Genomic DNA, 24,680 nt, shown 5'->3' on the forward strand with positions numbered 1-24,680 from the left:
TGTTTTTTATTAAGCTTTGTGTAAACTGGAGCACTCACAACGCTTTTGCATTTCTACTGAATTAACAAGGATATGAGAAGGAAAGTTAATGAAATTTCATTCCCCTCTCCATGGAGAGCCTTCATAATGTGAATATGAATGGTGAGCATTCATCCAAAACAAACAAATTGTCAAATAGCGATTTAGGAGCGATGGCATTAGAGGAATCCCTACGGGGTGCCCTGTTCCAGCTCCAGCTCCAGCTTCATCCCCCCCGGACCTGCAGTCAAGTATGAAGTAGATAGCAGCTGGCGTAACTCTGTCCTGTACGCCTGGGACTTCAGGGCAAAAGCCTTAGAAAGTTGAACCCACCCATTTGCAACCGTAAAGTCCAAAATGAATTACTTAAAGTCTGACGGTAGAAAATTTGAAGGATAAGTTGTTTCAAATAAAGCAGGTGTTAAGGCTCACGTCAGCCCCCGTGGGTGAACGGAACGCTGCTGATATCAAGCTTCTTCACTAAGTGCAGCGTAGGTCAGTTATTTGATATGTCAGAGAACATTACATCCCCAAAGTTCTCATTGATGTCCATTTTCATTCTTTGTACATGCACGGCACAGGCACAAAACCTTCTCCAGGGTTGCTGTCAAAATTGTTAATATCAATATATGGACAATAGCTGAGCTCCTCTGTTGTAACATGAACAAAACAAGAAGCTTACAGTGCAGGAAATGATGGATTCTGGAAAGCTATTCACCATACAGTAATTACAGCTCTGCAAGAGAGATAATGATGTTGAATGGACCACAAACAAAAGACTAGACTGACAGCTTCACGTTCTAGTGGTGCTTTTCAGATAAAATATTGCCCGCTTGCTGCAGTGGCAGCAATAAAGTCCCATCTAGACAGGCCTGCTGCCTTTTCAGAAATCTATTCTCTCCACAGTCTTGTCTTTCTTCATGGAGACAAAAGTCAGGGCAATGAGAGATAAATTCAGCAAGTCAGGAGATTGTTTGAATGCTGTTGCAGAATTACGCACAGGGGTGAGGAAGAATCTTTGCTTTTGTCTACGCTCTGACATTTTTACTGAATTCAATTATTGTTAATACAATGTGTTTTCATCAGATCATGGAATAAAGGATTATGGTCAAAATCCACAGAAATTACTTTCTCTCCCTCTTGATTTTTTACAATTGAGATTGATCAGAAATCGCTGACCGACACTACAGATAAACAAAGGAAATCATAATTGGTATTTACAAGAATTTCGTTTAACGTGTTTCCTGTTTTTGCGGTTGGATCTTCCCACAAGATAAACAGCCAAAAAAGCAACAGTTGGTTTTTAAAAGCCCTCTTTGCCCCCGGAGGACAGCAACATATATAGCTCTAAAAGGTAAAAATAACAGAATGACTAATCATAGTCGAAAACATACACTTTGAGAGCATCAATACGCGTCACAAATCTCCTAGACGAAAGGGCAGAATCCAGATATCAGTCATAGGTGAATCTTAACATACTCTGTACTGCATGCTAGTGTAGTGGAGAAATAAAAAATATTTAATGAAAACATACTTCAGTGACTCCGCTGTCATTTTCAGGCAGCAGAGTCCCTGATACCTGACAATGACGGGCACACAAAGTGATGCTTTGTGTGAGTGACGTCTACAGCTCTAAAAAGATCCATTAACAAAAATGTGCTTCAAATGGATGTATCATCAGTCTGGTCTTTACACATCCACAAAGGAAAGGTCCACAAGAACCAGAAGCTTAAGAAAAATAGCAAAAAAAAAATTTCTTCCGATTCTGACATGGAACAATTTGGTCATACTGATTCATAGATGTTTCAACAGCAAATCCAAAAAAATCCCTCTATTTTGCTTTACGTCATCCATTGTACTGCATTATCTTTCACTGACTGTAGCTGTCGGGAAAATCCCAAGAGCAAGTCTAACTGACCTGTTCCAGAAAAGCATCTGACTCACGAATGAGACTTTTCTTTTTTGGTTTGAGTGGGTGGCCAACTCTTCTTAATATTCTTTAACTATGACTGTAAAAAATTGGAAAGTCCCATTGGAGGTGAAGTTTGGGTTATGCTCGTGTGAATGATTATGGCTACACGTTTAAACTGCAATGACGGATTTTTGGCCACTCTGGGGGCAACAGAAACAGCCTGTGAACACAACGCTGACATATCATCAGCTTTTAAGTTACAGAGCACCATTATCATCAAGTCCAATATTCACTCTTTTCTTGCACTGTTTTTGCTCTCTACCAATGCCTGAGGGAAATATTGGACTCTTACACTGCTAAGTGCTCCACTATGTTTACCAGATAGTCACTAACTGTCTCTGTCTGTCATTTGGTGGCTGAGCAGGTAGTGTACACTGGGTTCTTAAAGCTTTTTTTTGGTGAAAACAGATGCCTGCTGTAGCCAAAAACAATGATATGAGATCAGTGAGAGCAGGGCTGGACCAAGCCTTTTGGGGGCCCTAAGCAGGATCTGTTAACACTTCCTACTCCAAATATACAAAACAACAATTAATTTCTATTTATAACATTTAAAATCACTTTAAAAAAACAATTAACATATAACACTGGAAACAGAGTGTTACAAACCCAATGTTATTGGGCGTGTAACACAGTGCAAATTTTGTGTGCAGTTGGATACGAAGTCAGTGCACTAGTGGATGCAAATTCGCTTAGGGTGGCGCAAATTGAGGCGAACACGTTTCAACAGGAAAATAACAAACAGAACAGGAGTTTCAAAATCAGAGCACAGACTGAGTTCTCACACTCTAAACATACATGGTCAGTGCATGTGCATCCTTGTTTGTGTGCGTGAGAGCAAAACGTGGACACACCCTTAAAAACAATGCTCCATAGTGCTGCTGGTGGTCAAAAACTACAGATAGTACCTTTAACCATAGCAGTAAGCATATTAAATATTTTTGTTTTTTTCAGCTGCCTGAAACAGTGTTGATGAGTGGAATTAATGGGCTGTACATGCAAAACAATGAGCTTAAAGAAGCTGAACCTTAAGATAGCAGCTCGATGGCACACTTTACACACTAAAAATCACTGGTTTAAAAATATATCTAGTTTAGTGTCTTTTTTTTCTAATGTTACTGTCGGGTTATTTAAGGAAACTAAAATATGATTATTTTGACCCAGTATTAGACACAACAGGCTCAAGTTGTACGTAAAAATCACAATTTTAATTTGTACAAAGCAAAGTTTTCCGGGCACATCCAACTGGTAGGAGGCCCCGCGGTAGACCCAGAACAGGGTGGAGAGACTACATATTTCACCTGGCCTGGGAACGCCTTGGGGTCCGCCAGGGTGAACTGGAAAGCGTTGCTGGGCAGAGGTGCACCCGGACCACCCTGCTGAACCTGCTGCCACTGCGACCCCACTCCAGATAAGCAGTAGAAAATGGATAGATGGATGTACAAAACAATGTGCAAATGTCTTTCAAAATTGCACAGGGCAAACATATTATTGACAACATTGTAGTTAACCAGTTATTGCATTGGTGGAGTGAAAATTTCTCAGACGTGAGCGTCTGTGGGTTCATCAATACAAGCACGTTAGGCAGGGTCATTTGATCCTCTGTTAATATCTAACTATTGATTACAGGAGCTTCAAATATTTAAATTACGACTAAAATGAACAAACCCAGGGAGAGTTTACTTTTTCACTTTATTTGGGGGCCACTGGTGGCAATGAGGCCCTAAGCAACTGCTTACTTTGTTTCTGCCTCAGGCCAGCTCTGGGTCTAAGTGAACCCTAACGGTAAAGTTGTAGGCCAAACAGCTAAACAATGAGCGGAAACTTGCTATAAAGCTCTGTAAAGCTGAGGGGAGTTGCAGATTCAGGTGATAATTATCTGTGGGTTAATTACTACAATCCCACCCTTTCACACTGTCACATTATTTTCACATTGTCATTTGATACATGGTTGTAAAAATACTGATTGTAGCCGCTTTAAGGTGTGGACCTCTCAGCTCTCTCGGCTTCGGTGCATCTCCTTTAAAATACCAGCCATGTCTCTAGATCTTTATCTTAATTTTTATATATCCGTATGAAAGGGGTTCGGTAATCAGATCTGTAAAACATAGTTTACTGCATTATCTGGGCTGTCAAAACCTCACAACCAAATTGTCTGTTACACTGAGCTCAACATTTGCCATTACATAATCTGAACAACAGACTGTTCTGTCTAAAGTGGTTGGAGTTCCACTAAAAAAGATCCTATTTTAGGCCAAATAAAAGGAGGGATTATAACAAAGATGAATCCACAAATGTTTGCAGAACATTTACAACTTTTTTTTTTTTTTTTTTGATATTCAGAATCTCTTAACAGGTTGCAAAAAGTACATGCTCTTAAACGTAGAGCACAATCTGCAAAACACTACATGGTCTCTGCCATGATTCATTTTTATTTGTTTTATAATCATTTGAAACAAAGAGAGTAAATGGTTTTGCTGTCAGTGTGTGTTAATCGAGCTGTTTCAGCCTCAGGTTGGCTTCAGACTATTCAGAGGATTACTGAGTCGCCCATATGGCTACTCAGAGACAGAGAGAGAGAAATGGAACAAAGCTGGGTCCCTGGCATTACTACATCCAGTGGTGAATGAGCAGCACTCATGCACAGTCACAAACACTCTCCACAGCTCCCTAAGGCATGTAGAGTGTGACAGTGTTCTGCCAGTGATGAATTTAACAGCTCTGCTTCTCTTTTGTCAACGCTGCTCCTCTACATAACCACACACTCACAAACACACTCACACACTCACACACACACACACACACACACACACACGAACAGCCCTTTGAAGTTGTGAGGACCAAAATGTCTTCACAATGTAGAAACGTCCTCACCATGATGATTTTGAGCTAAAATTTGGCACAAACATAGAAAGACATGTACACACACACAGACACACACAGACACACACACACACACACAGACATACAAACACACACACAAACACACAAACACACAAACACACACACACACACACACACACACACACACACACACACACACACACACACACACACACACACACACACACACACACACACACACACACACACACACACACACACACACACACACACACACACACTCTCTCATTTCCACCTCATTTGCCCTTGCCTTGTGAATGTGACACATATGTTTAATGAGTCCTGGAGCCGCAAATTTAGATTAAAAGTGACCTCGCTATCTAACCACAGCTCAATAACAAATCATTTGAAATACTATGCATCTCAATAATATCTATAATCAAACTTTGACATACCAGAAATGTATAGAATAACATTTTTTGCAATTCACCTCAAGTTGTTCATGCAAACTTTCCTCTCTGCCAGTGGTCATCCAAAGACATATACCCTCTCCAAGTAAATTATAAACAGCCTTGGCCTGCACAGTTTCCAAACACTTTTAATTTCATTAAATGATTTTGGTTAAATTTACAAAAAATTTCACTCAGCGTCTCTTTCTCATTCATTCATTAAGACACTAATAATGAATAATGAAAGCATGTGGTTCCATTGCATAAAAAGCCTAAAAAATACCCAAGGAACTTCAAATTTGTACATTAATATATCCAATATCTAAGATTTATTTAAGGCTCCTATGTAACTATACTCCATCCACACAGGTGTTTTCACTTATGTTGCACGATTAGACTATTCTCAGGACTGTGAGGTTGTGTAAAGCTGGCTTGACTGACATCTCACTGACTCTCCGCTTACTTGTGTTCACACTGTTATCATTGGTATTGGTCAATAGCCTTCTTTAATGTCACATAAATCCAAGCTTAGCCACCCTGCTTCAACCTGAGAGGAGGTGAAATCAGTCTCAGTAACTGAAAACACCTGTGTTGGTGTGCAGTGCCTTTAAATGAATAGATTGACATTTTGGGAAATAAGCTCATTTGCTCTCTTGTCAAGAGTTAAATGAGAAGATTGAGATGTAACTTGTCAACTAGTGATCTGGCGGATTTTGTCACCTTTGGACAAAGCTGTTTACCCTGTCTCCAGTGTTTATTCTAAGCTAAACCAGGACAGCTTGTGCCAAAGAAAACGACCCTTTGCTAAGCCACAATTGCTTAGTCTCCCCTCTCAAGCTCGCCAATGTAGCGCTACGTGTATGCAATTCACAATGACGACTGACAGATTTATCACTTGAAATTCATGCTAACCTTTTTGAAAAATGGGTATTTGATTTCAGAAATTGGAAAAAAGCAGATGTCTTATTTTTATTTGGCAACCATTGATTACGCTGGTTTGAAATGGTAGATTTTTATTTAAAATGAGGAACCTGCAAAAGGGTAATATATATATATACATACATCATTTATATATACATCATTTGATGGCTAGACTAGGGGTAAAGTCCCTGGCAAGAAGTTAGCGTCCTCACCAGTTGATGATCCGTGTTAGACATGGAAATAAAGGAGCAGCACTGTTCTTAAACTGCAGCTAGTTAGCTCTAGGAGCATAGTATTATAAAAACAAAATTTCATACTTTATCCATGCAGAAAATCCCAAATGGGGCTTTCTCTAATATACCCTGTTGTGAATCATCGTATAATATTGTAGTTGGCATAGTGTGCTAATTTTAACCTTCGAGGCAAAGCTAGGCTGTTTGGGGTATCACACAGTATATTAGTAAGAGAACCCTCTTCCAAAAGCCAGGACATATTCAGAATGCTACTTTAAAGGCATCAAATGTTGTCATTGTGCTACTCTTTCATTTTGGAACAGAAATTCGTGTAGAATTTCTTATTGTTCATTTATGCTGCACTAGCAGATATACTATGACATTGGGGGTGAGAGGTGTGACTACCTAGAGGTAAGCTGAATTGTCATGCTCAAAAGAGATAGTAGGGGTGCACGGTAGTGATCTGCTTTTTGTTTGTGTCACCTCTGATATTAAGTTTTCAGTGCGCCCGGTATGAATATTGCCAAAATATCAATAAAATTTAAGTAGTAAAAGACATTTCTGTGTCAGCTACTGCGAGGTGGGCTGGACATGGTGTTTGGCAGGTACAAACAGGACCTCCATCATGCCACCCCGTCTCTCTGTCTTTGTAGTGATGTGTGCAGTGCAAACGTCAAAATGAATCTCCTGATATCAAATGAAGGGCAAATTTGGGAGTGTGTCATCCTCTCTTTTAAGTTTTCCTCTGAAGAAATTCTAATTAACTTCCATCCTGGGTGACAACTGAGGACAAGGGGTAGGGAACAGAGACTGGGGTTATGGGGTAGAAGATGAGATAGGACCTGTCTGTGATGAGCTTTAGGTGTGACGTCTCTGTCAGTCTGTGACAGAAAAGGATTGCAGTTCCCATCTGTGGACTCGTAAACCTTTCCAAGTCAAGCAGCATGGCTACTGCTGTAACTCTTGAAGTAAATTCTACTTTGCATAGTGTGACTGAGTTGGAGAGGTGACATGCAACCAAATATATTGCTTCCACTAATGTCACGCATCTGTCTTCCTTTTTGGATGATGCCTGAACAAATGGAGCAGACTGTGAGGTAGTGTGCTGCTTTGATGCATAGTGCATCCAGTACAGCATCCAGGCTGCAAAGAGAAATTGTGAATGGAGTATAATGTTGGGCACGTGGATCAATTTGATAATATTCAGTCTCAGCAAATTATTGCTCTCCTCTGTTCATTTTCCCCTACTGTAAACTCAAAAACAGCAGATAAAGATTGGGGAATGCTTCAGTGAGAATCAGTATTCCAACTCATGCTCAGCTATAGGACTGAAGCAGGATGAATTAATATGAGGACAGAAAAGTTGGTCCCCTGTCACCCCAGGCATAATGCAGTCTCAAGCATATCAGGGCGCCCCAGCTGTGACCATGCGGTCTTATCATTTCGGAGCCATGTAACACTTTCTACACTCCTTTTCTTTTCCCTGCCAACTAGAAAAAGCAAATCCAATGCATCTTGTTGCCAGAGATACTTTTCCTTCCATAGCCACTAAGTAGAGGAACGAAAATAAATCAGAGTGCTCTTTAAGGTCACGAAGAGAAATCACAGAGGTTCTCATTCCTGCTTGTAACATGGCTTCATGGAGTCTTCTTGCATTCAGAGAAAGACAGATAAGGAAATGATTTCTTTCATATCTTTTTTTATTCCCCCTGCATTTGGATGAATAATTGCCTTGGTCGTTGGACAGTTTTCCTGTAGAGAGACACGGTTCTTCAGAAAACATAGGTGAAAAATGTCCCCCTTTGTCAAAACGGTAACATTAGCGTAGAGGAGAGGGGGAGAGCGTTGCTCATAAATAGTCACGTTGAATGATGATCTACACAAAACAACCTGCTCTGGTGAATGTCTCATATTTACCTCAGACTATTTTGAAGCCTTAAATGAATCCTGACTTCTTAAAAAAAACAAACACACACACACACACACACACACACACACACACACACACACACACACACACACACACACACACACACACACACCTGCTCTAAGGTTGAGTCCTTTTGTGAGTCAGGGATTAGCATCAGCATTTTGTAAAGAGGGCAAGAAGGGATCCAGGCTGATCATTTCCTCGTTGAACAGAAGGTCACATATCAGTATCTCTATACAATGTTACAAGTTTTGATGTCTGCAGGAGAGAGGTGATGATCTGTTGTTAATCAACAACTGATATCCACCTGTGCCACCCATGAAGGACACTTAACTGGCCAATACTTTATGTAACTTATTCCACACTTTTATTTAACATATTCATTACAGGTTGCCCCAGCAGAAATGCAACTACTGACTGATGCACATGCACCACACAGGACAACTGCAAATATAATATAGTTTTGACCAGGAAACCTTTGCACAGTCAGTTGAAAGACTTCCAAAATAATGAATTAAAAAATAGACTGAACTGTGAGAGGGCATTGGATATGTATATATGCATTACATGCTGCTGAGCAAACATCCATACACTTCGTAAGGGACTCTATGGCCTCGCTAGATATTTGACATTTACAGTAAATTATGCTCACTCCATATTCAGCTTCACCTGTTAACATTTTCAAATTATTTCCAATAACTAAAGGTATACTGTAATAAAATCAATTCAGCACAGTCAACTTTTAGCCTGCAGAAGGGCAATTGCCAAAGTAATCACAGCTTACATGAATACATTACAACTACTGTATAGATTTTCATTGCCATGTGATATTGCTCTATAGAGGTGAATCCATTGCCTATTCACATTTTCAGCGATTGATGAAATTGCTGCGCCTTTTTCGGGTTAAAGATTCTCCAATGAGAATCAAAAACTACCACGAATGGAGAATAGCCTCACAGACTCATCCTGATGTGCTGGGAATTTACAGGTTTTCTTAAAGTCCATTTTCTTTAATCCCTGTAGTTAATGTAAGTTGTGACAGCGCTTCGAGCTGTATGCACGGTGCCTGCAATCCATGGCAACAGGTCTGGTGAGACAGTGTCTGCAATTACATGACTAATTATAGCATCAGACGCAGGTAAATTAGTGCCCGACGGCTTCCCTAAAGTGTGAAAAGCATGCCTTCTCGGTGGCAAATGGCAGGAGGTGTGGGTTGTCTGAGGTATCTTCAAACCGAACGGTCAAAAGTTTGTTGAATGTGTGGTTTTCACTCAAAAAACTAAAGTTAATTTAAGAAGCACTGATTTCCCCTGTCTGACAGCCAAGCTACTGATAGTGCTCAAAGCCAAAATTCCGTCAGTTCTGATTAATTTACAAACTATACCACAGACTCTTATGACGTATTACATAAGGCATTATGTTTTTAAATTACTGTAGCTAAATTCCAAGGACACATAATCTCTCCTTCTCATAAAGTATGTAATGTTAAGTGACACGCTTAGTAGTGTAAGCATCAGCAGTTATCATCCAGCTGCAGCTGAAAGATCATTTCAGTCTGTTTTGCTGAAAAAGCTAAGATCACAGTGCCCCCTTCTGGCCAGTCCAAACTACACTTAAGCCTCGGAAAATCCCCACAAAAGGACTGTGGTGTGGAAATCGAGCATGATTATTGGACTTGCTCTCTTGGGTTGATTATAAGGTGAAAAATCATCCACATGGGTCTGCCCGGAAAAATCTCCTGAAAAATGCGAATTCTTTCTTCCCAGTGGGGGAGCATTAAAAAGAAGCAGACAGGGAGCTGTTAGAGTTAGGACTGACTTTCTCATGGATGGTAGAGCAGGCATATCTAAGCCCTTCCATCTGTGTTCCATCTTTTTACAGACCTGATTCATCTGAGCAGTCAAGCATACAGTTTCTCTGTAAGCCCCAGCACATACACACAGATACACAAGCTATTCGACTCGACATGTCAAAGCCTTCCTTAAAGGCTGGTTGTGGCCGTGGCTTTGGAGGAAAAAGACGCGATACTTATCCTGAAAGGTTTTATGTTTCTCAGCCACTCGACGCTGCTCGGCACCATTCAGGCCATGCTTGTTTTCTAAGCATTAGGATTAAAATCTCTCTCTCCCACGAGAGCGCCAAGAGAAATCTAAAAAAGGAATCTAAGAATTAGAGATGTCTGCCTCCAGGGGCTGTTTGTGCTTCACCTCGAAAATACAGAGCCAATTTATGCTGGTCCAACTTATTTCCATACATTACTTCAGCTGATCTTACTTCTATTTATGGGAAATGAGGACAATCTCTTACCTTGCTGTTCAAATGCAATTGGGAGCTGCAGACTGAGCAATCAGGATTGTTCCTGCTCCTATGAATATGCGATATATGTTTATGCAGATATGATTTCATGAACCTTCCAGGATAACAGAATACATTAAGAAAATAGCTTATCGATGTGTAATCAAATGTAATGCATGCGCACTGAATGAAAGATGCATGACAAATTGGCTTTGGAGAACACAGAGCAGGCAGGTCCTCTGAACCTTTGCGCAAAAGCTCATTGAAATTCCTTTCATTATAACCGTGGCACTACAGAGAAACAGAGAATGAAAGGGACAGACCGAGAAAGAGGAGTATAATGATTTCTGATAACAGAGGCAGGAAAAACCTTGCAAAAGTAAACAAAAACACATGAGAATATCATTTAGTCATTTTATTTACAAATGTTACTGTTTGCCTCAAAGCCAATCAGTAGGATATATATTCTTGGAAACCTGCTTATGTGTACAATCCTCCATCTATCAGTGATAACTCAAGACAACTGCTATCCAAGCAGACGTTTTTTTTTTAAATATATTTTGAAAGAATTCTAATAATCTTAAGTACTTCTCCCTGTTACAAATGAAAAGGCACATACACATGACAAGAAATACCTTGGTTGACAAACATGTTAACTTCCCAAGATTCAGCAGAAAAACAAGCAGGAAAGTGAGAAGATGATCCAGCAGGGTTCTCAGTCGACATCTCTAAAATCTGTCCCAGTGAAGGTCACAAGAAAGCTCTGCCTCTGTAATCTTATAGTCAGTTCATTGCTTGACTAGTTTCATGGCTAAAACGTTTAAAAACTCTGGTGCATGCAGAACCCTTACACTTTGTACAACTGTAATACTTAATACGATATAAACACATTAAAGTAGATAACTTCTTTGCAAGCTTACCCTCTCAATCACACACTGTAAAAACACAAACATGATTCTCATCAATGAGTAAAATGGAATTTTCTAGAGTCTTATATGGAAGTATATTCAAGCCACATGTCCCAACTATTTGCAATGGCTTCAATGTTCACTTCAATGTTAATGGGTTGTTGTCACAAGTAGTCTCTTCATCAATCCGCTGGAGTACGGTCACATCACATAGCGGTTGGCTGGCCAGCTAAAAGAAAACGAACGGCAACATTACAATTAAAGAAAAAAAAAACGACCCGTCCTAATACCGATCAGCTTGATCAAGCACTTACTTTTGAATCGCATGTAGCAGGAGTTACAGTAGAGCTGTTTGTTTCGTATTCTGACTTCAGCCCCGGCTTCCGATCCTCCGAGGTCAGACTTACAGTCAATACACTGAGGAAGTTTAAGAAAGGGAAGCGTTACAGAGCTGCTCAAGTGGTTAATGCTGCACCACATTGTCCAAGTCCACAGGCAGAGTGATGAGGAAAGACGGACTGAAAGCCTTCGATCGTATGTACAGACAGAGAAAAATGAAGGGAGGAAGGGAATGAAAGTCAAAAGACAAAAACTAGCAGGAAGGATAACCATTCAGATGCAGAAGACCAAACTCAAGTAAAAAACTAAATTCCAGGATGGATCGACAACCAGAGTTAAGCGTTAGTAGAAAGAAACAGGCGAGGGGTTGATTAGTTTGGCTTGCAGGTTTTGGCACAGAGAATCTACTTTGCTCAGCCGTAGAGGGATCAGGACCTTGAGCTTCACCAGGATTTGCCAGGTTAGTAACAAGAGAAAAAGAGTCAGGAGTGATCAAGTGATCAAGTTAGTTTTGAGGAGTCGTGCTGCGGATGTGCTCCGAGGCCCCACGGGAGCCCAACTCTCACCTTAAAACAGCCCAAATGATAACAGAGCCCGAGGGACTCGATGATCATGGCTGCCCCCTTTCCCAGCGGGTTGTCACAGAACGTACAGATTTTCTTGCCACTCACTGACCTGGATCACAGAATGTGATTTGAGAGCCAAGCACAAATGCATGATGATGTATGAATGTTAACACACACACACACACACACACACACACATAGAAAACACATGTTCACACTGGTATACCATAGGATTAAACTGATAAATTGTTTATCCGAGAGAACAGAAGCTCCATAACCATTCTGTTAAACATTTAAGGATGCTTTTGCATTTTTATTCATTAAATTGTCCAGTTTTCCTAAAATAATTTCTTGAATACTTTCTTTTAATTGAACATTTTATGAATTACCGGTAAGGTTTTTTTTTTATGCCTGATAAAAATGAAATTCAGAGCAAACAATGATGGTTTTATAATTTTGACGGAGAAACAAAGCGAACAACTTTCTAGTTGTTTCCTAGTTCCAGGCTGTTGCTTCACAATACATTCACAAGTATTAAGGTGAAATTAAACAGGGAACCTGTACAAACAGACTGTATATTATAGGACTGTATATGCTTATATCACCTCTTGAATCTGGAATGGAGGGTGAATGTATGGAGCATGTCACACAAATCAATATCAAATACATATTGTAGTACATTCAAAATAATTAAAAGGAAAAAAGTTAGATTCAAGATACCCTTTGCCATCACACCCAGTCCAAAGCTATAGTTTAACAACGACACCAACACTGTGACTATGTTTTTGCAACCCAGTATACCAGTTACGGGTTAGAGGCAGCTTGTTGGGAGCGTTTAGCGAAGCAGCATTGTTGACTTTACCTGCTCTGCTGCTGAGGGGCGCCTGCCTCAGCGGTGGGCTCTGGAGAGGTGGTGGGTGATGGAGAGGAGGGTGAGGGGGAAGGTGTCTGCCGGAACCAGGGGGAGGAGGGGGTTCCTGCCCCACCTCTTTGGGAGCCCATGGAGTAGGAGTAGGGCAAAGTGGAGGAAGCGGGCTGCTGGGCCCCGGAGCCGCCACTGTAAAAGGAAGTGCTGCCGGGGAGGGCAGAGTGAGGCCGAGTGTAGTTTTGGACATAAGAGTTGCTTCTGGGTGTCCACGATGAGCGCCAGGAGTTGAAGGAAACATCCAAGTTGTCAAGAGACTTGCCTCTGCAAAGCCAGCCCACACCATGCCTATGTTAGCCGTTAGTAGAGGCATTTAAACCGTCTGGCTACAAACTCTACCTGTGGCAGTTGTTTTTGTGCGACATTTATTCACTAATGGTGCCGCCCATTTTGACCAAAGCAAAGTAGGAGCGGCAGCCAGACTAATAAATGTTTCATCTCAAGTTAACAGAATTTTAGTAGGTTTAAAAAGCCAACCACCACCATAACACAACAGGGGATAGGATTTTTTACTCTCGTACATGACCAGTGTAGACTGTACCTGCGCATTCGGGGCACGTCACTCTCCTTGTTGGCGGCGATGTTGGATGAGCCCTGGCGAATCCAGCTGCTGTCCGTCAGTAGTGGATTTTTCTTCTTCATCTCATTCAGGATCTGCTGCCGCTCCGCCTCAGCCTGTGACAGGGGCTGCTGACCCCTCTTCTCATCCACTCCACCGGCTGTCACTGCACCCAGAGAGGAGAGATAAACGAAACATTATGATTGGCAAAATGAAAAGTCTCCTGGAAGTCAAAAATGGATCAGAACGGGCCACTGGCATAGAAATTGGAAAAAATGGGATGGAAAGAGTGAGATCGTGATGATGTGCTAGATATTATGTTTCCCAAGTCTTATTATAAAAGAGTCTGCTGCAGCCTATGATTAGACAATTCCTTTCAGTACAGTTACATCATGGCAGCAAAAAACTCATTAGATATATTGACCTGAGAGAAATCATACAGCAGTCAATAAGTTAATTGATTTTGCTTCATGTAATTTTCTGGCTGGTCAGCTGTTAATCAAACTAGCTGTGAGTTTTGATTTGGTGAAATGCCTTAATTGATTCTTCAGCTGATCAAAGCAAGAGCCGATTGACAGACTTTCAGATTGAAACTGAGAGGCGCAGCTTCAGGGGCCGAGCCCACCTCTCTCTGGCTCTCTGTATCTCATGGCATTGAGGATGCTTCTCCTCTCCATCTCCAGCTCTGACGCATTCCTCTGACTCTGGGCCTGCTTGTCAAGCGCACTCCTCAGCTGCTCCTCCCGCAGCCAGTGAGCCGTGCCCCCCAGCTGCACATACACTCCTACAGTATGGTACAACCCACATATATGTGCAACGACATGCGGACATGGAGTCATTTATAAAACAACCAAGAGGAGGAGAAACACAAGGCCACTGCTGACATAACTTCAGCTAATAAAAATGATCTTATATTCCTTGTCTTATATGTCACTGTATGATTCACAAAGCAATCACCACTGTCTTCATAAAAAGCTGTATTATAATAAAATTTAACTAATGGAGAATAAATCGAGAAAACAGACCTTTCTTCTGAGGTTTTTCTGATTCGTCAAGCTGGGAAGATGATTTGGATTTTCCCCTGTCAGACAAAAGGAAAATACATGTAATAACAGTAATCATTATTAAATTAGAAACATTTATAAACTTGTATTCATATATACTTCTACATTTATTTTAGTATTTTTTACACCTGTTATTAAATTGAAGAAAAAAGCAATAAAGAACAAGGAAGGAGCATGAGCAAGACTAGGTTTTAATCATGTGACCTAATTAACAAAGAGTTTCTACCTTTTTTTTTCCTTACAAAGAAGTGTGCCTTGATTTTCTGGGGAATTTTTTCCCTTTCTTGTGAACAGTAACAAATGATTTGATAGGTCAAATACCAAATACCACCAATCACAGAAACTTCCAATCTCAGCTGGAGACCTGACCCACTTGCTGGAGGACTTCCAATTACATGACCTTCCATATAGACAGACACTGCTTGAAATATTCTGTTCAAATGCATCCGGCATGAGTACCTCGACACATTAACTACTCAGTAAAGACGTGTCAATTTTGTTTTGTTCAGGAAAAGTGTTGAAAAATAACAAAACATAACATTTTATATTATTATAAAACTTCATTATCTGTTTATACACCAGCCTCCACATATGGGTGTCTACAGGAGGAGTTACAGTTATTAACTAATAAACACTTATATCTGCTTACAACTACATTATAGTGGGTTATAAGCCATTAATTAATTGTTTATATATTGTACTGCTTATAAATGCTAAATTGGGAGCCTATAATAAAGTGTTGTCATTGCAACCGATTCAAGTCATTATTCTGAAATACAGTAATGAATTGTAATCATTCTAAGGCATTGTTGTTACGTGTTATTACTCATCAGATTGGGTACGAAGCACATATTTATTGTTTGAAAAGTATGTGATATAAGAACAGGTTTTATTAGCGCCAATGGCTGTTTAGCTCAATGCAGAAACAAACATTATCTTTAGAGTACGGCTGCAGCTGCGGTCTGACAAACACGAGCACACTCTCTCGTGCACTCACCTGTCTGTAAAGGACAGTGGAGGCTGGACATTGGCAAAGCCATGGGAGCCACCAGCCCTTTGGTGAGGAGCAGTGTGTAGCGAGAGATGGGTTACAGCGCAGAGGTGGACGACAAAAGCACATGCAGACCCATTAGTTGCAGTTATGTTAATGCACAGACAATAAAGCAGGTAATGTTTTACATTTGATTGTGTTATTATCAGCATGATAGACAGATGAGGAAGACAAGAGACAAGTGAGTTAAAGTATGACGGAGAGTACAGGAGGAGCAGTGTCTTTACTGACCAATGCTGCTGCTGCTGTTGCTGCTGCAGGAAGGCTCTCTCCCGCTCTCGGCGCTGCTGCTCTGCGGCTTCCTGCCGCCTCCTCTCCTCCTCCTCCCTCTCCTCCTCTCTCTTCCTCTGCCATCTCAGCTCTTCGTCCTCCCTCCTTTTCCTCTCCTCTACCTCCTGCCTTTCTTTCCTCTGTCTCTCCTCCCGGAGACGCTGCAGCTCTCGCTCTTCCTCTTCCCTCTTTCTCTTTTCCTCCTCCTGCCTTTGGCGCTCCTGTTCCTCCTTCGTCTTTCTCTCTTCCTCTCCCCACAGAGAAGAAGTGGGCTGATTGACTGGAAAGCGTGATGAGTGTGGGCTGAGGCTGTGGCTTTTCACCTCCAGGCTCCCGGGCTGCCAGACAGAGGATAGAACAGAAAAGAGGAAGCGTTAGAACACATGAGGGCTTTAACTAATCTGACCCTCATTAACCTCCGGGAGGAACTGCAACAATAATAGAGAAACTCATGTCATCCCCTGTTGCGACTAATCAGCAAGTGTTTCTAAATTCCAATCAATGGGGAGCTTTTGTTGCAAAACTATGAGCTGAAAAGACCTCCATCTTTACAGAAAGGAAAGCCATACATGTTGCGTCTCCCTTGTGGGTATCCCCGCATGACTGGACATTGTTCTGCTCTCGCCTTCTGGTCTTTCATGTGAAATGGAGCTGTTTTTTGAAAGCCAGAAATACCAGTGTCTGGCCACATAATTGCTGCGTAATTATAACAATTTTGATCAACAACACTATCAAAGTTCTTTGGATACATTTAGACAATTTAGTGCTATGAGTCAGACCTTTGGCACATTGTAATACTCTCCAGCTGATGTTTCAGATACTAGGCGATACTTTGCACAAATTAAAATACCTTTGTTACCTCTTGTTGGTCCTCACTCTTGGTAATCTCATGCTGAGCCTTCAGCCACTCCTCCTGCAATTTCTCCTGGTCACGCTTATATTTCTCCTGGGTGAAAAAAACAGGACGAGAGGTCAGAGGTCATCCCGTTTGATGACATGCACGTGTGGCAGCTGTAAAATGATCGCCGAAGAACACTAGTCACACCAGATCTGCACATTTATTCTCTATTACAGACTGGCATGGGGCAAGGTCGGTACACACACACACACACACACACACACACACACACACACACACACACACACACACACACACACACACACACACACACACACACACACACACACACACACACACACACACACACACACACACACACACACACACACACACACACAGAGTGGCGGGCTTGCTCCCAATCACCAGCACTAGTGCTGCACAGCTTTTGCTGGGAATTTCCAGCTATGCCACACGTGAGTCTAGTGTGTGTTTTAATTAAAGCCCCCTGCTACAAAGGGTGGCTCAAAGAATATCCCGCTGCTTTAGGTGTGCTCTGGTCTGTACCAGACTCAATCTTCAAGCAACCTTGACAAATTACACACCGGTTAAAGGCTGTAAGTCTCCTGATTCTATCTGCGCAAAGCATTTTAGGATCCACATATCACTGCAACCGCTGTTGACACAGAGTTGGTTAAGATTTGTGGCTATGGCTCCAAAGTGTTTTCCATGCAAAAAGTGCTTCTACAAGCATAATGTTTGTGCCTCTGTAACTGTGGTTCAGTATCTCTTACACTCATTCTGACTTTTTGGTTATAAAATTTAGGAGGAGTTACCTTTCAAAGGAGGCCAGGGTTATGACTGAAATCAAAATGGTTGAAGAACAGTAACCTTGATATTTTAGGCACATTATTTTCGTTCCTGTGAACAAAATGGGGGTGTCTGGTAACAGCTTAAGTTTTGTATAAAACAACATAATATACTGACTCAGCTACACATGCTCACTTTCTCACACTCACACACACACACACACACACACACACACACACAAAAGAACATTAAAAAAACCCCAAAAAACAGATCTAATTAAAGGGATGGTAAATGATATGATCATACTATACTAAAGTACAGCGGGAAGACTAAGTAAAAAAATAAAGAATAAAAAGATTTGGTAGCTGTATTTTTTCCAAATAATTCCAAGCCCACCTACATACCTTACCTAACCATCCTGAAAGTTGATAAACCTAGAGAAGCTTGCCCTGGGCAGGAAGTCTCCCTGGCACATCATGAAATCAGGCCGTTTATACAACAGGGAGTAAGACTGGAGGAGTAACAAGGCTTCCCGGATACATCAGCGCTCTGCATGGACACCTTTGATCTCCATCCAGAAATAGACCCTCAGAAAAAATGTTTAGACAGGATTCTACTACATTTAAGTTGGCTACTCGACAGATCCTTTACTTTCAGCGGCCAGCATAGCACTGTCTAAAGTCTGTTTTGAGTCTATTAGGAAAAGAGTCTATGGGATGTGAGGAGTTTCACCGTACTCTGTGCATCGTCTCATTGTCAAATGGGACACAGAACAGATTTCCAGCGGGGTATTTCAGATCAAATGGATTACGAGGCTGCCTCATTTGGTATTTTCAGTTTTGTTAATGGACTACACACTCCGTTTTCCAGTTTATTGGGTAAAAACATCTAGACGTACTGCAGTCTAATGTAACAATTCAAGGTCTAATTCAAGTTGAAACCGTTTTAGAGAGATGTTGATTCAACTGTATGGCCATTTTGGAGGTTGTAGCTTGTGGTGCTGTTGAACTGTATTGTGTGACACTTAGAGGTTTTTCTTGCATTTCGTCCAACCCTGTTTATATCTATGAGTGCAGACTGAAATTTTAGAATACTTTGTATATTCTATACAAATTATAACATGGTCCTAGTCTTTATCAGAATCAAAATCAGAAAAACTCAATTAGCAAATGCATGGCAATGAAAATTTGTCTTTGACGTGGCTCACACTGATACACACAATATAAAAAATACACAGTGCAAAAACATACAAATACCATTTTAAAAAGTTTATATTCTCAGACTTTTTATTCTAACTTATTGTCTATCTTATAACTTTTGATTGTATTTAGTCTTCTTATCTGCCCCCTTGAGTGTCCTTATTTCATTGATTGGCCACTTTATTGCTGTATTTATGACTTGATGCTGTAACACTGCAATTTACTGCCTGGATTAAAAAAAATAAGCTATCTAGAAACCTCTCCATGTAACAGAATCAGATTTAACAGCACCACAAACTACAGAATCAACCACCTCTTTCAAACAGTTCCAACAAATACTGGACATTACAACCTTCATGAAAGTAGGATTTATTGCAAGACTGTTTTACTCGACAGCATTAGCTTGAGATGTAGGTAGCTAATAAACTGGAAATTCAGTGCAAATTGTAACATAACATCACTGCTCCATGAGTACAGTTTTATGTACCTGTAGGAGGCGCTCCTGTTCCTTCTGCCATTTTTCTTGTCTTCTGCGCTCCTCTTCTGGGTCCCAAGACCAGCGGCTGGAGGAGGGAGTGATTGAAGGAACAGGTATCTGAAGACAAAGAAGATAGACGTATAAAGTAAAAGTACATGCTTGTACAATCAATCTTACAAACTGTTTAGTTCTTGTGACAGGGGTCAGCTGGCACACCTTGTATTTAATACCTATTGTCTCACCTCCATCTGCTTCCGGTGTTGGTTTTAAAGTAAAGCCTGAAACTGCAAATATACATCTGTCTATTTTGGGAGAAACTCTACTCTTGTATTTGTAATAGAAGGCAACTGCATCACAGCAGCCATCAGCTGATAATGGGGTATTGTCAAGTAACGCCAATTTTATATATATAGCCCAAAATCACAAATTTATCTAAGAAAGCTTTAAGATTTATACAACATACAACAAACTCTATCCTCAGACCCTTGAGTATTTTACTTATCCATCCAAGACTCATAAATATCAGTTCTCCCTGCAATCACAGTGGGGCTTATGAAGCAGAGTGAACCTGCCTCTGATGGAGCTAGCAATGCAGTCCATGAGAGATGATTAATAATGGATCAGAGCTTTGTAAAAACTGTGGTGTCTGCTTTCAAAGACGTCAGGCTAGAACAAAAAAAAAAAAAAAAAAACTGCTGTCAGTGCACTGATAATACTACTCACATCAGGCAATGCAGACTCTGATCCTCCTTGAAAAAGAAAGAAAATCCAGTTAAATACTTGCAATGAAAACAAAATGTAAAAGTTGACACTGACGCCATATGTGATATCAACACAAAGTTGACGGGCTTATTAAAGTTTCAACTTGATTTTTAAGTCAAGTATCAGTTCATCATTGAAAATGACATCTAAAACCACAGTAATTGATGTTTTCAACAAGCCTCAAGCTACGAAGGTCAAATTTCACCCACTGGGACTCGTTGATTGATTCTCTCAATTCAAGATCTGCCACTTGTTGACATTTACATTAGATGTCGGCCAAATAGTTATGAATAGGAAAATCAATAAACTGATTGTGAGGACAACAAGACTGAACAAACCGAAGGAAAATCACATGCATCAGCAGCATGCATAAGAGGCATAAAAGTACAGCCGGTAGCCAGTCTGAAAGTTTAACAGATGCTTCAATACATGCACACCAAGAAAGCAACAGGAATGCTTTTAACTTCATGCGCAGAGAAGTGAAAAGTGTAACCATGTGTCAAGCCTGGACACCACTCAAGAACACCACAAACACAACATGGTTTTTAGATTTGTATTTGTGGTTGGTACGCTGGCATTGTGTCTGACATTCTGTCCAGCCGTTGGAGCTGAATATGTTGCTTTAAAGACTATTTTTTAATATTCTTTTTTTTTTTTTTACTTTTCTTATTATTTTAGGTCCACTCTTAAATTAAAATTAAGCTAAAAAAGCTTATTTGGTTTGGTAGGAGGTTTTTGAGGAGAACTTTCCCGAGAAGTTGGACAATTATGGCACCAGACCGTTTTGGTTTGAACAACATGTCAGTGTCCCAGACTGTACCAAGTGAAGGTGAGAAGGTCACTGCACATTCAACCCTGTTTACCACAGAGGTAGACCAGCGCACTGACACTGGACCCCGAGCCGCCTGAAGGAGGGAAGGGGCACAGCACAAGAGTTAAGATTTGGCACCAGACCGAAAAAAGAGCCATGGAGGAATCTATTTCAATCCGGACATGATAATCAATTGATAATAGGTTCCTTATCCATCAAACATGTGGCTGTGGCTGATAAAAAAACAAACAAACAAACAAACAAAAAAACATGCAAAAATCCTGTGGAAAATTGAAGAATTCAGAGACACAAAAGCACAGAGAACCCAGCCAGCAGATAAACAGAAGTCATAATAATAATTGTTTAGAGTAACCCGCCCCTCTTCGGTCAGCGCTTTTTTACCTTTTTCAAAAAACTCTGACCTCCGTTTTAAGTTTTTCAAAGATATGGGTTCTGACTCTACATGAGAAAAATGGAAAACAGAATTCAGTGAGGCACAGCAGAGGAGAGAAACAAGCTAACCAGGGGAGATACAACCGTACATTGCTAATACATGAATTACACATATAGTACATGTATCTTAAGATTTCTCAGTCATGTTTTACAGATATAAATGTTGGTTAATATTATCCACAGCAGTCAAGTGTTTGCAAAGATCGTTCTCCCACAACTATCAACAGACTGACACTCCCTACTGGTGTGTTTTTGTATTCAGTACAGAAATATTCATCAAGATCAATTTCCTGACCTTTCTGATTGTGTGCTCTGCTCTTTACCTTTGTTCCTCATGGTCACTGACTCCTCACGGAAACCTCCGTTGACTCCGTTTGAAGCCACGTCCTGCAGGGAGACACGGGAGGGTGTCCACTCATTAAAGAAGGAATGGACTGGGAACAATGAAAGGGATAAAAACTGATCAAACCTGACTCAACCTGAGCGATTTTGGGTCACTTACAATGACTGGGTTGGTGGGGGCCTCCTTGGACAGCAGCGTTTCCATGGAAATGCGTGAAGTGAAATCCAGGGTGGAGTTTGCAGTGTTTGCGTCAGGGGAACCTGGAAGTATCGGATGATCCGTACTGGTCAGATTGATGGTCTTATGGCTTTTAAATGGCAGGGAAGGTTGATCTCTGTCCCAGTCTGCACGCAGACAATGCAATGGCAAAAATAGGATGTGTGTATGTACATAAAACCACCTGATTTTTGTGCATGTGTGTATATTACACGAGTTCTGTATATGTGAAATCCAAGAATTGTCTTTTTGCACTGAGAATAATAAAAGCAGGGAACAGGGTTGTTGTTATGTTGTTGTTATAGAGAGCAAGGGTGACAGAGAAACCACCTTCCCCAGCCATGCAGCTTATTAAAGCTTTCATAAACCAACACAGTGCCTCTAACAGGGTCACAACCACCGGACCTCACTAAACTATTTTAACCAGTTCTGCGTGTTAGTTCAGATGAGCTACTCTCGGTGGTTTATTACTTTTGTGAGGTGAGACTGACGTGGTCGGAACAAGTAAGCCTGTTACACTAACACTGTGAAAACAGCACACTCACAGGACTGTGGACCTGAGCTGGGTTAGTTCTCCACGAGGAAAACACCACATGGATAGAGATAGGAATGTTTATGAAACAGAAGAGTCAGTAAAAAAAAAAAAAAAAAGAAACTACCAGAAATAAAAGGAAAAAAGAGAAGAAATATGGAAAAACAAGTCAAGAAAAAAAACACACAGGGAAAAGAAAGTAGAAATAAAAGCCACAGAGGTCAGAACAATAACAGTCTTCACCTCATCAGACGAGGGGAAAAAAAAGTTGCAGGTCCCTCACAATTTAGCTGTCATGAGATCATTCATGGATGATTTCACAATAGTTTACGGACCAATTTCAAGTGTCAAAACTGTTTAGCAACGCAAGCGGCATAAGCAGCACTATCAGTCCAGGAATGCAACCCATAAAGTGGTTCAATTCAATCTCACACACACAAAAACAAAAACACACACACACACACTCAGATGACTCACTGTTCTTGCCATGACGGCGAATATCCATGACCAGACTGCCCTCCTGCAGAGCCTCCTCCATGCAGGACTTCCAGTCCGTGTAGCTCATTTCTGCCACCTGGTGCCTGTTCACTGTCAGCACCTCGTCTCCGGACTGAAGCTGGCACATCTCAGCTGGGCTGCCTGCACGAGACAGAGGGAAAGGTCATTGGCAGCATAAACGGTGCCCAATTCCACCAGTGCAGTGACATGGTTGGCTATCACAAGTTACTCAGTTCATATGAGCTAAAAGTCTTGCGTAAGATAGCGATTTTTTTAGTGATAGGTTAATTTCAATGAGATTGAATGTGTAAGAAATGGTCTAAGTACAAGAAGACATAAGAAACAGGATCCTCTACCAGTAGCAAGTGAAACAATTCAATGATTCAACAATATTGATGCAAAGGAAAAAAAAACTGCAAGGGACCGGTTGCTTTAACATTTCTGACAATGACATTTGTACTTACACTTTGCTTTTTTTAATAAAAGCAATATTATTCGTATTTGTATTTTTCAAGATGGAAATGTATACACATATTTACAATGTATTCTTGTACAACAAATGCTGAGCAAAGCTACTGAGAGTCACAGACTGTCTCTTCAAACATCTACTATCTTGACTTTTTACTTCTGCCAAGTGAAACGAGACAGAACATATATTACATATTTACAAGTATTTTATTAACAATGTGGTATTAATACTTTTACAATTATTACTTTGCGCTATATGGCTTACATGTTTAATGTCTAACATTACCATTTTACCATCTTTTAAACTATTTCTATTTAAACCCCACAAGATCAATACTATTGGTTATTAGCATTTTATTTCATCTATGTCTCATTGATCTGCATGACTAATTTGTGCAAAAATAATGATATGACTGTTCATTTATGTTCTGTTACTCTAAAATGCTTTGGCTGCTCGTACTGAAAAGTGAATGAGATCATTATACTGTTGCATCAATGTGTTGCTTTGATTTTATCCTTTCTCTGATTTTCTTTGCATACTTTATGCTTTTTTTTTTTTTTTTTCATCACCCGGCTCTGCGAGGAATGACATCTCATTCTGCCATATGTGTATTTTTTATATGGATATGGTTGGAATGACTTGAGCACTTTCCTGTGCATTTTGTTGCTTTTGCTGTCATTTCAGCATCTGACTGTCTTGTGTTTGTGTTTCTTATCCTATCTCTTCTCTCTGGTTTTAAAACATCTTGCCAAAGGACTGCAGTTGAAAATTTGCCATCTGGCTAACACTGGCATAATTTACAGAAATGTTATTCAATTTGAATTGTCCTTACCAGTAAAGAAATGAAAATGAGCGGAAAATGAGCTGAAAATGAACCTACATACAACAACAATAGCAAACAAAGGTAGGCTTAAATACAACACAGGCTGA

At 40.6% G+C, this 24,680-nt stretch overlaps 1 protein-coding gene across 3 annotated transcripts in view; it reads right to left on the reverse strand.

The window, feature by feature from the left end:
* Positions 1 to 11,069: 11,069 nt before the first annotated feature.
* lmo7a (LIM domain 7a) overlaps positions 11,070 to 24,680 on the reverse strand; it is a 50,462-nt gene continuing 36,851 nt past the window's right edge. The window contains exons 15-31 of one of the 3 annotated variants that reach the window (XM_040148663.1): positions 23,261 to 23,422; positions 22,195 to 22,379; positions 22,016 to 22,079; positions 21,642 to 21,698; positions 21,292 to 21,333; positions 20,390 to 20,415; positions 19,676 to 19,783; positions 17,201 to 17,287; positions 16,303 to 16,679; positions 16,018 to 16,074; positions 14,982 to 15,037; positions 14,582 to 14,740; positions 13,939 to 14,122; positions 13,335 to 13,661; positions 12,473 to 12,581; positions 11,882 to 11,984; positions 11,070 to 11,796 (exon numbers count right to left, since the gene is read on the reverse strand). In XM_040148663.1, coding sequence (XP_040004597.1) covers positions 11,774 to 11,796; positions 11,882 to 11,984; positions 12,473 to 12,581; positions 13,335 to 13,661; positions 13,939 to 14,122; positions 14,582 to 14,740; positions 14,982 to 15,037; positions 16,018 to 16,074; positions 16,303 to 16,679; positions 17,201 to 17,287; positions 19,676 to 19,783; positions 20,390 to 20,415; positions 21,292 to 21,333; positions 21,642 to 21,698; positions 22,016 to 22,079; positions 22,195 to 22,379; positions 23,261 to 23,422 — 2,126 coding nt within the window. In that variant the 3' untranslated portion in view covers positions 11,070 to 11,773. Of the gene's footprint in view, positions 11,797 to 11,881; positions 11,985 to 12,472; positions 12,582 to 13,334; positions 13,662 to 13,938; positions 14,123 to 14,581; positions 14,741 to 14,981; positions 15,038 to 16,017; positions 16,075 to 16,302; positions 16,680 to 17,191; positions 17,288 to 19,675; positions 19,784 to 20,389; positions 20,416 to 21,291; positions 21,334 to 21,641; positions 21,699 to 22,015; positions 22,080 to 22,194; positions 22,380 to 23,260; positions 23,423 to 24,680 lie in introns of all 3 variants that reach the window. The other 2 variants (XM_040148664.1, XM_040148665.1) reach the window with 2 other exon arrangements.

This window comes from Xiphias gladius, chromosome 16 (genome assembly GCF_016859285.1).
Source record: "Xiphias gladius isolate SHS-SW01 ecotype Sanya breed wild chromosome 16, ASM1685928v1, whole genome shotgun sequence".
In the NCBI taxonomy this organism is placed as follows: Eukaryota; Metazoa; Chordata; class Actinopteri; order Istiophoriformes; family Xiphiidae; genus Xiphias; species Xiphias gladius.